The sequence below is a fragment of the Rhopilema esculentum genome, chromosome 14 (assembly GCF_057945365.1).
Source record: "Rhopilema esculentum isolate cy_ngs chromosome 14, ASM5794536v1, whole genome shotgun sequence".
Lineage (NCBI taxonomy): Eukaryota > Metazoa > Cnidaria > Scyphozoa > Rhizostomeae > Rhizostomatidae > Rhopilema > Rhopilema esculentum.
In genome coordinates, this window is record NC_142828.1 from 11,124,894 (window position 1) to 11,142,268 (window position 17,375).

The 17,375-nt window shown below is 37.7% G+C and overlaps 1 protein-coding gene across 1 annotated transcript; it reads left to right on the forward strand.

Annotated features, from left to right (window-relative positions):
- Nucleotides 1-6,057: 6,057 nt before the first annotated feature.
- Nucleotides 6,058-9,356, forward strand: LOC135696076 (uncharacterized). The gene is made up of 2 exons (XM_065215354.2): nucleotides 6,058-6,458; nucleotides 7,809-9,356. Exons 1-2 carry the CDS (start codon nucleotides 6,245-6,247, stop codon nucleotides 8,837-8,839), a joined length of 1,245 nt encoding a protein of 414 aa, XP_065071426.1. The 5' UTR covers nucleotides 6,058-6,244; the 3' UTR covers nucleotides 8,840-9,356.
- The last annotated feature ends 8,019 nt before the right edge of the window (nucleotides 9,357-17,375 follow it).

Consider the following 17,375-nt stretch of genomic DNA (forward strand, 5'->3'; position numbering starts at 1 on the left):
CCGACGTTTAAAGAATCACTTATTCAGAATAGGCACCATATGCAGGCAAATCATACCTTAAAATTTAAGCTAAAAAATGCAAACCAAATATCAACAAATTAGATATACTAAAATAAGCTGTTTTGGTATAGTTGTGATATTATGTTTAACTTCTGGAACATCTATGAATGGAACATAAGAGTTGAATCTGAATAATTAAGAAATAAGTTATGAATCTGAGAAATAAGTGCGGTTTGTTGGTTGGCTATGCATTGAGATGCTGGTATCTATGATGCATTATCCGTGGCCCTAATAGCAAAATTTGGCGAGGAATGCCCTGAAGCAAAAATGGAAGGTAAAGGAGTGAACGTAAAATCTCGAAGGGGTGAAATAAGAAACAAAAAGCAAGAAAGCTGTAAATTGCACCTCGGGTTAGGTGGAATTTGCAAAACCCTGCTTCTGCGGGGCCACCATGGGAATAAGCTTCTAGACTTTATGTCTATATCTAATATTATGCAATGGTTTTTTGTGCATTTCAGTTCTCTGGCAGTTCAGCCCGGGTCAGGACCTTCGTTAGCTATTGTGCTCAGAGAGGCTTTCAGGTCAGGTTTGCCGATAAAATGGATGGGTCATCCATTATTTTCCGACAAGTTTGAAAATTTGCCGTTTGAAACTTCTCGTTTTGGCAACGAAATTCCAATAGAGATGAAAACCTACCAATTTGCAAACTAGAATATTTAGAAAATTGAAAACTTGAAAATTCGCAAATTGAACACGGCAAGTAATGGTACTCTCAGTTCTGTTCCACCGGATTTTAGTTTGAGCATGTCAGATGTCAATTCTGAAGCCTTTAGTTGTTCATCGTTTCTGGAGAACAACTGAAGTGTCAATTTTGATTAATTATACGCGAGGGAAGAGCTGGAACAGGAAGCCGTAGCTTTGTGGGCCTACACAGGTGATCAAAACAAAGTCGTGACACAGCATGGACACATTCCGACCCGCAAACTTAAGGCTGATTTCCACTAGGCGAATTCTTTCGCGCGAATCGAATTTTTGCCAATGTGAGCATGCGTGGTGTCATGTTCTCAGATTTCGCAGCGAAAAAATTCGATTCGCAGTAAGTAGATCACGGTCCTACTCTATCGCTACGAAAATTTATTCGATTCGCGCGAAAGAATTCGCCCAGTGGAAATCGGCCTTTAGAATGATTGTAAACATTTAATATTTTTCGATCCTAAAAAGTTCCTGCTCTAGATTTAGATGCCGTTATCAACGCGTGACCATGACTCCTTCACGATTCGGTGGAAGATATACGAAATTCATGGCGAGCGAGGGCCGCACATTGTGACGTCAGAATGTCACAAAACTAATTCGGCTTTTGTCATTTTTTTCTCGGAAAGGTGCAACTTTAAAGCCTTATAACTTCTAAACTAATTGGAATTTTGCAAAAACAATGACTTTGCCATAATACACGCACCAGATGCTAACTTTTTAGTCAATAAACAAAATTTTTTTTTGGCTGGAGAGGCCCTTTAAACAGCAATTGAGACGGTTTATTTCGCACTTGTTTCTTTGTTGCACTTTTAAAACACACGTTGAATCCGTCGCACAGTCGATTGGTGGCACGAAAAGACAATTTTTAGGGTATGCTTTTTTACGGCAAGTAGATACATCTGAAAAGAGAATATTGTCCGTGTTCCATTCCATGGTGTCGAAAGTTTCAAATCATATTGTATCATATTTTCATCAATTGTATTAAAAATAAATAAACATTTAAAAATAAAAATTATTCTTGAGCCGCAATGTGATTGTTATTCTAGCAAAGTTTTATCGTATGCGATAATTACCATCAACCCAAATACAACTTTGTCTTGATTAATTGTGTCTGTCATCCCTTATGTTCTAGCCACTCCCTGGCCACAACCTGTCCAAGGTGATTGCTTGAAAAGCAGGAGGAAGGTCTTGAAAGGGAGAAATTTGACAGGAGGAAGGTCAAAAACTTTTCTGGAATTTGGATCGGAGTTTATTGCCTGACTGTTCTGCTAAAGTATTCTATTTACACTCATACTTAGGTAAGAGAATTATCCGGATGGAGTAAGAAGATAATGCTGAAAAGGGTATTTTAGGGATTCAAAAAAGCCCAAGAGTATTTTTCCCAAATTTTCATACCCTGGCCTGAACTTGATAGCTTTGATTAGAACTATTAAAATGGTTATTGTGGGAATGTGAATCAAACATTTTGTTATATCCTTTTCTTCATGCTTTTTATCCTCCCTCCTACCATTTTAGGGTGATGTCTCAGGGTATCCACATTCGCAAACATTGTCCTAACATTGCTTAAATACCTCGTTCGGGAGATGAATCATGCCCGTCTTCCAGACATGCACTAGTCCCCGTTTCGGGGTCACTGATTTGTTTAAGACGGTGTTGTTTCGAAACAAAGGCCTGATAGTTTCGTCTTCCGAACAATACCTGGGAAACAATCACTTTCAGGGCAGTAAAGGGTTCAAAAGAGCAGACAGTCTCTGGATAAATATTTGTTGCGCTTTTGAAAGAGCTATCTCGAATTAGGAAATAAGAAGACAACGAGAAGTTTTTAGAATAATTATAATATATACTGCAACCAAGATGTAACATTCTGCTAACTTAAAAGCTACATGTAACCAATTATTCATTGTGTTTAATATGATTTAATAACTTTCTTCAATGTTGTTACAGGATACATTTTTCCCTGCCCTGTTGTTTTTTATACATAAAACTGATACCCAACTGCCCACTACTAATTCCCCCAAGGAGCATTCTTCGACTAAGGCTCTAAATAACTAGTTGCTTCAAGCTGTAATTTTATCAAGAATCAATTTTCCTGATGCACATAAAGATTTCCTCGAATTTTATTGTCCGTATCCGATCAACTTTGCTCTATTCTAAGTTAAGCCTTGCCATCTACATGCATTAAACATGACTTGAAATGCTTACAGGCAGTGCTGAGGAGAGGGGGGTCAGGGGGTCACTGACCTGGGGGTCCATGACTTTAGGGGCCCATAGATAATAACTTTGTAAGCGTTGATAAACAGTTAATAAACAATTAATAATTAGCAATTCAGCACCTCCATGATCCAAAACTGTCAATAATAGACAAAATAATAGAAAAAACCCTTTAAATGAAATAAGGTAGAAGCAGCAACATGATTAAAACCCCATAATGTTTGTCAAACAGAGCTAGTAGCTTTAGGTAATTTCCTAGTTAGTTAATAAAACAGTTTCCAAGTATTTGTACCTGTAAAAGGGTCAATTATGGAGCTATATAAAATTTTTCGAAAATTTCAGTTTTTTTGGACAATTTGAACGATATTTCAGCTGATGCAACACTACCCTGGGTACCAGACTCATTATATAAAATAATAACATTTATTTTATTTTATATATAGTGAGTCTGGTACCCAGGGTAATGCAACACTAGCAGGCAAAGTCAGAAGCAACCTTAATGCAATGAAAACATTGGGAAATGAGCGTTGCAAACAGTGGCATCGCCCGCTCAAAAAAGAGAGGTGGACGAAAACAATTTTTTTCGGCCAGGCCCTTCAGACCCTTGGAAAGGTCTTTCTTAGTATTTGTAATCTATTTTACAATATAATACAGAAATTTATCTTTTTTCTATCTTTGAGCAAGCAACTTTCTCATGTAGCTTTTTTTGCAAGTCCGTAAGTCAAAATCGATCTGATCAGCCCACCTACCAAACCTCAACCCCCCCCTCTCCTCCTCCACAAAGGTTTTCAAATGATTTCGAGAAATTAGAAAATTGACTTCTGGGAAAACTGGAGTGGACATGTCCACCCCAGTTCACTCCGTAGCGACGCCACTGGTTGCAAATTCAAATGCTTAAGCTTGCTCAACAGGATGCAATGGTTGATGCTCCTTAGAAAAAGTGACTACCCGCTGATTTTAAGAGATATGTGATCCTTTTTGCTGTGCAGAATTTTGCTCTTTTTTGCTAGGTCATCTTCCTTCAACTTTGTGTATACTCAAAGAATACTTAACCCCTACCATATCTCGCCAATTGACGCGAATCGCCTAATTATATTTGCTGCAATGCTATAAATAATAACAATGCCGACATTATCTTGACTTTTAAGCCCAATCTCCAGTGAGAAAAAGTCTTGCGAAATTTCGCTGCGAAATACTTCACGCGACAAATTCCTTTGAATGCTTTTGTTGACCTCACGACATAGGAATGTAAAGTTTGGAAGCGTGACAAAAGAATACGGAATATGATTGGCTGTTGAAGGATTTCGCAAGCGAAAAGCGAAAAAGTTAAACTCATTTTAACTTTTTTTCGCAGAGAAATTCTTCGCGAGAAATCCCAGCAAAAGATCACTGCGCATGCCTAAGACGTATTTCGCGCGAACTTTTTCGCATTTCGCAGTTTTTTTTCTCACTGGAGATTGGGCTTTACTAAAGGCCTTTACCTGGCCTTTCACTTCAAGATAGAGATGTACTTGACTGATTTCCCTTGGTCTTCAATTTTTTGGACCCACTCGTCTAAACGAGCTTCTTCCAAGATCGAATCAGCTAGTTTTTTATCGACATTGTAAGGTTGCATTCTGTTTACTTGATGATTTCCCCCGGACCCCTATGAAAGGGTCGCTTCCGGTGTGCCTTGCTTTTTTCTTTCGTCTTGACCCGGGCCCAGAAATCCTCTCCGCGGCCCTGGTTATAGGTATTTGTTGGTGAAATGTTTTCTACGCTAGAGGTAGTAGGATTAGGAAAACAATAAAATTGTTGGGGATATTATTCATCAAAGTCTGAAGGAATTTTCTAGAAATATGGCACCACAAGTTTTACTTCTTTAGAGCATGCGCACTATATAATATCCGAAGTGGTCATCTCTAAGATTGAGATTCCCACTTCGGAGAATCAATGAGATTGTGTATTGGTCAACAAAACTTGCCTCCCAACCAAGTTTGTAGGTTTCTGAGTTTGCAGCACCGCACAAGCATTTTTAAGCCTAAGAATCACCGATCCTTTTCGCTTTCTAAAGCTACAAGGGAAATGAGAGGACTGGATTCAGAGCCAGAAAGAGGGCTTAAAATATCTAGGTCGTTTTGAAAAAAATACAATAAAATGCATCTGTCCGCATCATTTTTACGTGATTCTGACAAGAATCATCTATTCAATTTTATATTCTCTTATTTAGACACAAGGAATAATCGTGAGCCACCCATGGCCCAAAAGTGCTTTTCAGTTAAAAATTAATACTAGTGCTGTATTTTCTCGTGGTCGAAGAAGCAACATTAAAAATTGGTTTGTAATAACAAGTTTTGAACCTCAATATTTTCATGACTCTCTAAGGTCTTCTTTTTACATTGTAAGTCAGTTTGGTTGGCATTCTTTGAAGCAGCGCCGAGCAGTGCAACCCGCCCTATTTTCAGGCGGAGAAAATCATCTTGCCGAAATTTACAGATAGAGGTTATCTGACAACCATTTACTTCTTTGATTTAATTAAATAGAAGAAAACAATTCACTGTTTGCGCTTCTCCTCGCATACCATAGTGGAGAGTACCCAATAAGTCTCCTGAGTCCTGATTCCCATATGCCTGTTACGCTTTTAGCCCGATTCTCGATCACCAATTCCCAAATATAAATACAAATACAAATCCCGGTTTTATCGATTCCCGAATCCCCCCACAAAAAATTTGCCAATTCCCGATACCAAAAAATGACAATTCCCGCTTCCCTGAAAAACATATTGAGTGCCTTCCTAGTGGAGAGTTTTTCTAGTTCAAGTATCCACGTATGAATGAAAGGAACAGCTCCAATCTTAGAACTGTAATACATCATTGCAAAAGAATTTGCTGGATAAGACAGATAATAAATGGCTTTACTCTTGAATTTTCAATAGCGGAAGTATATGCAACTCCAACAACAGCCACAATGAAAATGATTGACAGCTTTCCTTAGGCTGCGTAGTTTATTGGCTATCCCCGGGCGAGTGGAACAATATGCAAGCTATATTTGGTAGAACAGGAACCTGATTACTGACCATGGCGAAAGCAAGGTACAAAGAATGACGCCCTACGCATTTTCCTCAGTCTGACAGCCGCTCATTTCAGAACGTAACGAAAGTAAACCGGGTCGCGGGCGACACCGAAAGAGAAAACCCGAAATTAGGTATTGCTGGTCAATAGCCTAGGGTCTACAAATACTCTGTTCTTCTTTTAAAATATCGAGAATTTTTATCAAAGCTACTACTTCGAATAAATTCATTATGGACTGCATCAACAGTTTACTTCAGGCTGCAAGTGCGGAGAACTTTTTTAGCAACTATGACGCAGTATCCTCTCAAATTGGAAACATTGTTTCATATCAAAGCCGATCACCATGCGAAGACCTCAACAGCATGTCTCAGACAGTTCCAAATGTCGAAGATGTTAGTGGTTATGGCGATGCTATGCAGTTTCCAGACGATCTAAGCGCCTTCGGTAAGTCCAAAGTATCATGATGTTGACTTGTAGGCAACAAGGCGGCTTCCGTCGCTGACTCGTCAGTTGGCGTTTCTTGTCTCAGTTTCTAACTGTTTTTAACAAAGCACATTTAATGAATGTCATCTGAAGGTTTTTAAGATTCTTCATGTGCTAAGCAATTACGGGTATTCTTCTTTTTGGATATCTCATTATACGCAAGAAACTTCCTCTCCTACTACATGAACCTTTAGGCCGTTTGATCAGTAGCTTGCGTGAATTCGCTTGTACGAATTCAGCAAAGATAGTTAAATCCGTGTTTACTGTCAGTAAAACCTTTCAAAATATGTTTTGAACATGTAGGGAATTCTAAGCGATCGGAAACAAACGCAAACACGCACACAGAGTGTTTTTAAGTCACAGGTCTTTGATGGTAGCCTTGTCATCCTTTGGCTTTTCTCTTCCGCCATTCAATGTAGACAGGATGGTGTTTGTTAAAGTCGGTCAACCATGAAATGTTTGAGTTAATGATCCGTTTCCTCAAAAGTACCTTTGTTCGCGAAAAGAGAAAACTTATTGAATTGAGAACAGAGACCGTGAACAAAGTCATAACTTTATGATTACGTAATAAAAAAGGAAAAAGAAAACATGTTGAGTTATGGCACTGCTAGTTATAAACAATGATAAGCCTGCAGTATTTAACTCATTCGCACTAAGCCCCTGCCCTAATTGTTTATTGGTTAAAAAATATAAAATTTATTGTGTGCAAATGAATTACTAAAGGAAGGGCTTTTAAAGGGGCTTTGGCTGAAAGTGCTCAGCCGGGTAAGCAGTCATCTCGCCACATTTATCTCTTGGATACTTTTTCGTTTGAAAATTATGTTTACTAAGCAAGTCAAAACTTGTGTTTGAAATGGTACTGTGCAGTTTTTTATTGAAACTGAAGTAAACGTAGAAAAATGCAATCGGAAACTCTAATCAATGAATAGGGATTAAAAATGATTCTGTGGGGTTCGGTTGTAAACTTATGGTGAATTTAATTGCGAATCAACATTTGCATACTTAAAAAAGGGTAAGGTCTCAAGGACTCAACACTCAAAATCAAGAATCCAGAAATATTTTCTTTCTACTGTACACTCTAGAGAAAGTTCAAAATGGCGGCTGCAATAAGATCATTATCCCTAAAACTTCATATCCCTTGAACTTTAAACGGTTCTATTATCTGGAGAATGGGTTTTTGATATGGTAAGAGACTATAAAACGTAAAATTAGTTTATAGTTCTTATGTAGTGGATGTGAATAGGCTGTTTTGCTTGTTGAATTGACATTTATTGGCCCAAAACTCATTTTGTTTGTTTTACTTGCTTTTAGGAGATGATTATGGGTGTGACATGAAGCCAGATATCCAGTCTCTCAAAGCCTCCTTGCAGAGAGCACAGACTGAAAGTCCATCCTCTTGCTACCAAGAATATAGCCCACAGCCTGTATATAGTCCACAGCCAACTTACAGTCCTCAGTCATCTGGTAGTCCTCAGCCTTCCTCACCAAATCCCTATTCCCAACAATCTGCAACATCCCCAGAAAACTGGTGGCTCCAAGAACGCCAGCTTATTCCAAGTCCAGCAACTAGTCAACCTCAAGATTCTTGGTGCATCCAAAACACAAACACCTCTTGTGATGTGAATGCCAAAGAGGCACAAGCCCAACTTTTGCTTGGAATTCAGAAGTACCATCAGCAACATATTGTGGAAAAGATGTACCAAGTACAGCAACAACTCATACAGCAGAAACAGCAGCAGAATTTCTACCCTGTAAATGGATACAAATTCCCAACAGCATTGAATATGAAATGGCCAGGTGTTTCAGAGAACTCTGCTTTTGAGCCACAAAGTGGACCCAAAACATGTCTGTCTTTGTCAGAATTCTATCCTTCATTGACACCAAAGCAGAGTGTTCTCAAGGCTGGATCAAGTATACTCAAAGAAAAGCGAACAAATCCAATGCAGAGTAACAACAAATGCAAGGTGCCCCCAAATGAAAGACCATATGCCTGTCTTGTTGAAAACTGTCCCAGACGATTCTCAAGATCAGATGAACTCACAAGACATATGCGCACACACACTGGACAGAAACCATTCCAGTGCCGCATCTGCATGAGGAATTTCTCAAGGTCTGATCATTTAACAACACATATCAGAACACACACTGGGGAGAAGCCATTTGCTTGTGATGTTTGTGGAAGACGTTTTGCTCGCTCAGATGAAAGGCGTAGACACATGAAGATTCACCTAAGAGAGCAAGCCAAAAAGGAAGAAGAACTGAAGAAGATGTTGGCAAAGCAGAACCCAGACTCTCCAGGTCAACAAGTTCCATCTTTATCACCCATGGCAATGCATATTTAGACAGTACTTTGCTTTGACCTGTTGTTGTTGTTGAATTTTGGGACATATTTATCCTTATATACGTAAACATTTCTCATCTAGCTGGATAACTATAACCCCTTGCCTTTTTCCTGACAGTCCTGTTCCCACACTTGCTACCTTGCTGCCTTTGAAACTGCCAGATAGCAGTAAAGTCCATGAAAGCCACATTCTTTTGTAGGCACGTTTTCAGAAGAGTATTTTTGAGAATATCACCATGTTTTGCATGACCTAGTGTAGTAGTGACTAAGATTTTACCTTTGGACTTTTCCCTAAGAACAGTTATGTCAGGACAGGATTTAATTTGAAATAAGCTACAGTCTGTCTTTATTTCTACAAAGGCCACTAGCTATTCTTCCTACATATTAGGGCTATTTAGCAGCAGTTATTGTATTATTATCTTGATGCATGTGTAACAAAAGCTTTGACACTCAGTATGCAGTGCTGGTAACTGTTGGTTGCTGAAGTTTTTATTCGAGTAATATTGATAATCAACATATTGTCTCTTTGTCTTCTGTATCTCGATATTATCTTATTAACTTTCATGTTCAACAGTTGGAATTTTAATGCTAGCTGCAATATTCAACTCTTCATTTGAAAAGAGTATATTCTCGAGGTTGCAAGAAAAACATTTGTAGTGATCAATTCTCAAACTACATAAAGGAAAAATCAAAGTACTGAATGCAAACACGCATCTTTATAAAGATACACGGTACCCTGACGAGTAATCAAGTATAAGAGCTTCACGGTTTTCCAATAAAGAAACGGAAAATAGACACAAAGTGTATTTTTAGGATCTTAAGAAGAAATTTGATACGGTATACCACGGAATTCTCATCTTGCAATTAACCAAATACGAGATATCCGGGACACATCTTTGTTGGTTCACGTCCTCCAACAGAAAGCAATGCTGTCAAATGAACGGCCACAAATCCAGTCACTGTGGTATTCCGCAGGGCTGGGGCCTCCTGTTCATTCTGTATGATGGTGACATCAATAAGTGCCTTAAAGAAATGCACCTCAACATGTACGCGACTGACAGTATAATTTAGGACTGCCCTCGCGTCTCTGCAGTAGCTTTAGAATAGACTACCATTATCTAAATTTTATCAGGAACACAAGGTACTGTTTGAGAGTCATCTGAGATAAAGTGTTAGGGGAATCTATCAAACACTGAGCTTCAGCATCTTCAACGTCTACACACTATAACAAAAACTGATAAGAGATTTAGATTAAAGGATAGGTTGAGTTTTAATTAGCTTTCAGTCTCGAACGTAATGAAATTCGACAGGGTAGTAATGATCTAAATGATAATGAACTGTCTCTCTCAAGATAACCTAAAGGGGAGGCTTTTCACCAGATCTCAATTGTCTCATTACACATCAAGAAATTAATTAGATCTAGACAACCCTAAGTTAAAGCTAGAGTTCTTTAAAAGAAATTGTTCCCATTCTGTAGCAAAGACATGGAGTGAATCCCATTGCCAAAGGAGACTGAAGGAATTTCTACAGAATTAGCCTCCTTCCCGAAGAAGGATCATTAGAAAGATTGGCAAATTGAGATCATTTAATATTGTTTTTTTTCTTTAAAATATATTTTTGTATTTCAATTATTCTTTTAGTTAAATAAGGTATCAGATAGAGTTTTCGTGTGACAAATTATGATTAAAAGAATAGGTTCTCAAGTCTCGGTACTGCGATTTTCTTAATTTGTTTTTTGGTTCTGTGCTGCTCTGTGACGTAACCAAGTACTGGGGGTCCATAAGCAAACAAGTTTTGTGCCCCCCTTAAACAATTCATGCTGTAAAGTTCATTTTTTATAAAACCTCCAAAAAGAAATAAAAGTTTTTCGAAATGACGAATTGGTATTTCAAATTCACGCTCTACCGTGCAAAGTTTTACAGAATAAAAACATCTGAAACAAACATGTACCTAAACCTTATTAAAACGGCTTCTAATTGGAATGGGGTCATGCAAAACCTTAAAGAAAGAATAACTTTATCTTAAACAAACTGTTACCAAAGGTATAACTTTACAAGGCTTAACAGGTATACAGTTTTACAGAATAAAAACTTTTCAATTCAATTAAACTACAATTACAAACCTCTCTATTATATTGATATTTTGAAGTTGGCTAGCTCGGTTTACAAGATAAGACTACTAAAAATGGCTTTGAAAAAGCAAACATTTGAGAATACTGAAGCTTTTCGTTTGACACTCTACAGAGCATAAAACGTCAGAACATCTCGCTTTTTTCGAATAATTAGGACAGTGGTTCCTATTCACCTGAATAAGCCAATGAGTTCTCACGCACAACCAAATCCAGTTTAGCAGTGGGAAAAATATTTTACGAAATAAAAATAGTTGAAAGTTTGGTGTTGTCATCCAATTTAAAATTTTACTAAAAGAAGTTGATGGGCTGGTTTATTACAGACACCATTTACCAAACCAATATATATTCAAGATGTAGCTGAGGTCTCCCCTTATCCTGATCAATGTTAATTCAAGTTTAAATATTTTTAACTATCGTCCACGAGAATAAGTATGAATTTTATTTCTGAAATTAAAATCAACATTTACCTAAATATTGTGGTTACTTCTGACAAACAATTTCTCAACCAAGTATTTTTCTGGTAAAAAGAAAACAATGAAAGATTTATGTCAGTATGAACTTATAAGAAGACAAGTTGATAATTGGAAATAACTGAAGATACCATCGTTAAAGCATCGAAATAATGCACGCTTATTTATAAAGAACCACTTAATAAGGAACCTTCATGTAGAAGGCCGATATATTTAAAGAACTTATACTACTTAAACGAAATACCTAAGAAACTTTTCGATTATAAAAACTTTTATAACTGCAAGCATCAAGAACTAAAAAACTGGTTCCATTCATTTGCAGCCAATACTCGCATAGATTGTGTGTTATTCATGTGTCAAGTGCTTCATTGAGTAGTTTCCGCCTATGCTGTCTCGCCCCTCTTTCTATTATTTGTAACGGCTTATTTAGTCAAAACAAATTGAGGAACTATTGAAGGAACTTTTGGTACTACAATTTGATGATTTGAGGTCTACGAATTAGGAACTTTTGGAACTAGGCCTTGAGGTAGGTTCCTTATAAAAAAGCGTGTATACTCAATTAAAGAGTGATTTTATCTTGAAAAAAGGTTCCAGCTTTCTTGCTAAAGTATTCAGATTCAAATTTTACGATCTTGCATGCAAGGACATAATTTTTTTAGTGTCAGTTGTTGTGTTCTTATTTAGGTAATCAAAATCATGAAATTTTAGCGAAGGCCTAAAGGCTTTTAAATTTGGTGGCTCTTTTATGCAGGTCTATGCAGGTTGAAAGTAGGAAGATTTGTCCCAATTTTCAAGTGAGGGAGGAAAGGCTGACAGTCAAACTGTCGACCAATATTGGTTTTCTTTGCAGTTAAGTGTATTTTAGCTAGCTAAGTGTACCAAACTTTTAACGACAACATCTATCTAGACCACATCTATTCTGGTTTCTAAAACATTGAGGACTGGTATAATTGTTTGGATATTTGAAAGCTTGTGTATTTTGTATCTATGTATCTGATAAGCCTGGGATACGGTTGACCATGACACTCTGTTTACCATGAGCCAATCAGACTGTTTGTTTACATTTTCAACCAGCCAATGGTATAGCGTCCAAGACAATAGAAATCTCAAGACAAAAAAAAACACCGAACCAGCCACAACGGTAACGCTCGCACCTCCTTTCCAAAGTTGTGGGGAAAAACAGACGCCACAAAAAGTTAACGCTGAACGCGAAAATTGTCATTATTGAAGTGCTTCATGCAATTATGTATAGCAAAGTAGTATATATAAAGCTTTGTCGTCGCCATTTTTCAAATTCGGTCGTTTACCAGAGATTGATGAAACGTTTTTGCCCTGATTGAATCTGCTCACGTTGGTTATGGTTGGTTGTATGGATGTGCCGACTGGGGGAGGGCGGGAGAGGAATGTCTACAGACTTCAATAAAGTTGGTCATGCAGCGAGAACCTTAGCATCAATTAGAAAGTTTGACCAAATTTCAATCCACAATTAATCCATTTTATTGGTCATGGTTGGTCATAGTCAATTTTCGTTTTTGTAATACACTCTTTTTCTTTAAGAACATATTTATAAGAACACGAGCCTCAAATTGGTCAAAAGTTGAAAACAAATTAAGAACCAGCTGAGGCTGAGGTACTGTAAAATGCAATTTTGAACAACGTTTTATCTAAAAAACGAGGACTTTTAGCCATATGTGGGTTCTTTTTCGGTGAATATTCAAACCTGTGGGTAAATGAAGGTTGTCTCACTCACTTCGTTGGCAAATAAGGTCTGAACACCTCCCTTGAGCGAAAACGCTAGCAATCGCACTGTCAATTAATTTAAGAACAAATTAAGAACAATCAACCCTCAGATTTTAAAAAAAACAGTCATCCTGAACTCGAATTCACTGGTTCGTACAAAAAAAGAGTGTATTGCAAATAACTTACTATAAGGAGCAAGCTAAAAGCTAAAATAAGCTAAAATAAGAAATGACTGCAAGAAATAACTGCAAGAAGTTTTCTGAGATGCATTTTAAGCTAATCTGAAGGGTGTGGTAGAAAAGATAGTTCTCTGCTTGCTCCGCTCGCAGGGGTATCGTCTTTCTATTTTGCCCCAGAGCCTCTGAAACCTCTCGGCGGCCTTCCAGCTATATTTGCCCTTCAATTCTTATGAAAATCTATAGATTAAAGAAAACTTTATAAGCTGAAATTATTTTTATGAGGAGCTCAAAAGGAGTTATGGTTCAGAAGCTAAGCTATAGTTTTGCAGATAATCCTAAAATTGGCATTTCGCAAAAAGATGCTCTTGGATTCACCCAAAAACGCGAACTCCAGGAATATCCGCAAACATAATCTCCTTATACTTTCATGCAATCATTTGCTCTTACTTGTTATCATTAAGTGTGCATGTGATCATTTATTTCATTGTTAATGATTTTTCTATGGAGAAATGATCGGTCAAACAAGTAAAGTTGGTCACTTTTTTCTGAACGTCTCCCCCCCCCCCCCCCCCAACAAAATTGTCTAGACACATCACTGATTCCAAGAAAACGGCATTATGTCATTTTATTGAAAAACAAGTCATTCACTTACAAAGTATTACCCTAAGACAGTCTGTCAGCTTTCTTTCATAGAGTGCGTTCTAGAGTGTTGCGTACAGCAAAAATGCATATCTTGAAAAATAGCTGCATTTTTGCAAATATTTATTCCAAAATCATCTGCCTATTCCTGATTTTGGTATTTTTGTAGGTGCAAGCAATGGTTCTTCTCATGGCAAAGTTTTATAGGACGACTTGTCAACCAATTTTGTGGGCACGAATAATCAAATCGTGGCTTCAAAACGTTAGAAAGTAAACGGGAAAATGTTTTCTCTAAGCACGCAACGGCCCACGCTATCTGTCTCCACTGAAATAAATCTACTGGTTCGCAAGTGACTTGAGTACAGATTAATTTAAGAAAAAACTCAGAAGTACTAAGTAAGTGCTTGAGTGTTCAAGAATTGTATTCTACTTTACTGTTATCAGTGAAAATGGAGAGCGTCTTTGTTGAGTGAAAGGTTCAAGGTTTCCCAACTTTGCATGTCTATTCATTTAAAATGTTTTCGAAAAGTCTCATTAAAAGAGATGGAGAATGTACCACTTAACAAAATATATGCTCAATAATGAAGCAATTTTCGAAATAACAAGTAAAATGGGCACTCTTCTTCAAGGTTTATTTTTTCTTTAAATTTTATTAACGACCAGTAAGTGGATTATTAAATGACCTGTTTTTTCAATAGAATGACATGATGCCGTTTTCTTTGAATACAACCAACCATAACCAACGTAAGCAGATTTAATCAGGGCAAAAATGGGGTTAAACGTTTCATCTCTTATCTCTGGTTAACCACCAAATTTGAAAAATGGGGACGACAAAGCTTTAGATATAATGACAATTTTCGCGTTCAGCGTTGCGCCGGGTTTTCCCCCCAGCTTTGGATAGGAGGTGCGAGCGTTAGTGTTGCAGGTGATTCGATGCTATTTTCTCTTCAGATTTCTATTGTCTTTCACGCTATACTATTGGCTGGTTGAAAATGTAAACAAACAGTCTGATTGGCTCAAAACATTTTTCATTATTGTTCTGTAGTTATGGTTTCAATTTTCTTGTCCAATCTAAACTAGTGTAAACGGTGTTGATTTAGCTTTAGGAAACATAGATGTTAGTGTGCCCCAAGATCTGGGCCTTGTTACCTTATTACCTCCCATTAAAATTAATTGTCTCTCAAAAGCTGCCCGAAACACCCACCTGTCACCAATTGTACGACATAACCCAACTAAATGAAACAACAATGACAATCTGAAGCAAATGGACACTTGGTTAAAAAGTAGACAACTTTCCTAGAATTTATAGAAACGAATTCAATGCTGTTAACAAAAAACAAACACATAAACTTCTTAAAGACAGGGCTTGGGATTGTTGATAAATATTCATATAAGTAAACAAAAATTGACTCAAAATACCAAGTATCTAGGGTTCTAAATTGGCACTTATTTAGATTGGAAAGAACGTGTTATTTAATCTTTAGAAAGGTTTTAAGAACTCCTGACCTCTTAAATGTACGTCAAATCTTTTTTACCACGGGACAGTATGGAAACACTTTCCCTTCTCAGGCATTGTTGGGCCCCACGCTCAATACAGTTGCTCAGTGTGGAGCTGTTTCACCTAAATCTACAAAAATTTAACAGTTACAAAAACTTAAAAATTGAGCTTGTTGCATCAAAATTGACAATGTCAATTTGACATCAGTTTTAATACCCCAGGCGAGACCCCAGGCAGCTCACTTATCATAAACTGGGTAGGGAAACCACGAAGTAACATCATAATTAGCAATACATTCGTACCCTGTTGAGCATAAACTCGATATTTTACTTTCAAAGTTTCCGCAATACAGAAACAGACTTGAAGCATTTTATTAAAAGAATCGGCAAATGGCCAAAGATGGTATTTACCTTAAAAACTCCACAAATTCAAGAACTGGTATGTTATTGTGTAAAGTGTTATAATTTTGCTGTTGACAAAAAGAACCAAATTGTGCAAAAGCTGGCTAGGGTGCTAGATTGAAAGCCGTCCGTTTGATCTTGCGAGGCTAATCAGTGCATGCAATCAGTGCAGAAAACATCCATTATCACATTGCGACATTTGTAACGTTGCGTGCATTTCAGTATGCCTGTGCTCGAATAGTGGGACCCTCGTCTCTGTGTCATTGAATGGCTGAAATCGAATGATAGAAAGCAAGATCAAACAGAGAAAAGGAAAAGTCAGCATTGGTTTAAAGAGGTACACGGACGCAGAAAATGTTACCTTAGACTTGAAGATCACTGGTGTAGTGCTATCAAAAGACGAACTACACGGAGATCAGTGGTGTAGTGCTATCAAAATAACAAAAGATGGTTATATGGCTCTTGCACATAATGTTGCCAAAACAATAGCAAATGTAGAAATTGGTTATATCTTGGCATTAACAAGGGTGGCTCAGCCCACCCGGGCCCTCTAGCACTACAGCCCTGACGAAGATGATAAACAACCGAGATCGAAAATAGCCAGCCATACAAGTGGGTCTCAATAGGCTTCCACTCTGAGCACCTCTAACGATTGCATTTCGAAGGAAGGGAGCTTTGTATTCTAACAATGCATGTAAAGATCATAGAGATTGCTCAAAGCATTTTGTTGAAGGTCGTAAGACTATTTGAATAACAAACCCGCTATTGTACCCTGGGACAAGGACCGAGATACCGGGGGCAGGGGCCTTGCACCCCACAACACTTAAGTAAGCAAAATACTCTTATTTTATGAAATATAGCTATTTTTTCATTTATTTGCCTTAGGATATAAAGGTGAACCAGGACCAAAATTGCAGTTGGCATTAGCATATAATGAAATATTAGCATATATAAAATCGTTAGTCCGAAATTCTCGAAAATGTGTCCGAAAGTTTTTGTTTGCCTTTTTCCTCCGGATACTTTTTTACTTGAATGTTCACAGGGCCACTTGCGAATTAGGCCGTCCAAGATTCTTCCTAGGCGGCTGGATATTGCGCGGCATCGGGGTCAAAAAGAGTTGACTTGTCGTTAAGTCGTCAACATATTAGAGCTGCTTTTCCGCAGTGCAGTGGCGTTAGCCTCAGGGTATTGTCAGCGATAAGCAGGGGCGCCGGAAGCATTTTGAGGCGGCGGGGGCAGCTACTCAAAAAGGGCACATTTTCAATGACTAATATTAGCATTATAACAAAAAAATGATATAACATAATACTTTTGTACCGATAAAACGTTTAATCTAAAATGCCAGTCGAAAATTTCCCATTCTGTTGTTTAGCCATTTGCTGGAGGGAGGGGGGTACGTTAACAAGTTTGAAAGTAGGGGGACGTGCCATTTTTTAGGGGTACCTTTTTCTGAAAAGTGCAGAATTATCGGCATCAGTT

Bases quoted from the DNA above. Each gene is read 5' to 3' on its own strand.
- LOC135696076 (XM_065215354.2), top strand. From the start codon at position 6,245: ATGGACTGCATCAACAGTTTACTTCAGGCTGCAAGTGCGGAGAACTTT. The intron at 6,459-7,808 runs GTAAGTCCAAAG...ACTTGCTTTTAG, and splicing joins AGACGATCTAAGCGCCTTCG to GAGATGATTATGGGTGTGAC.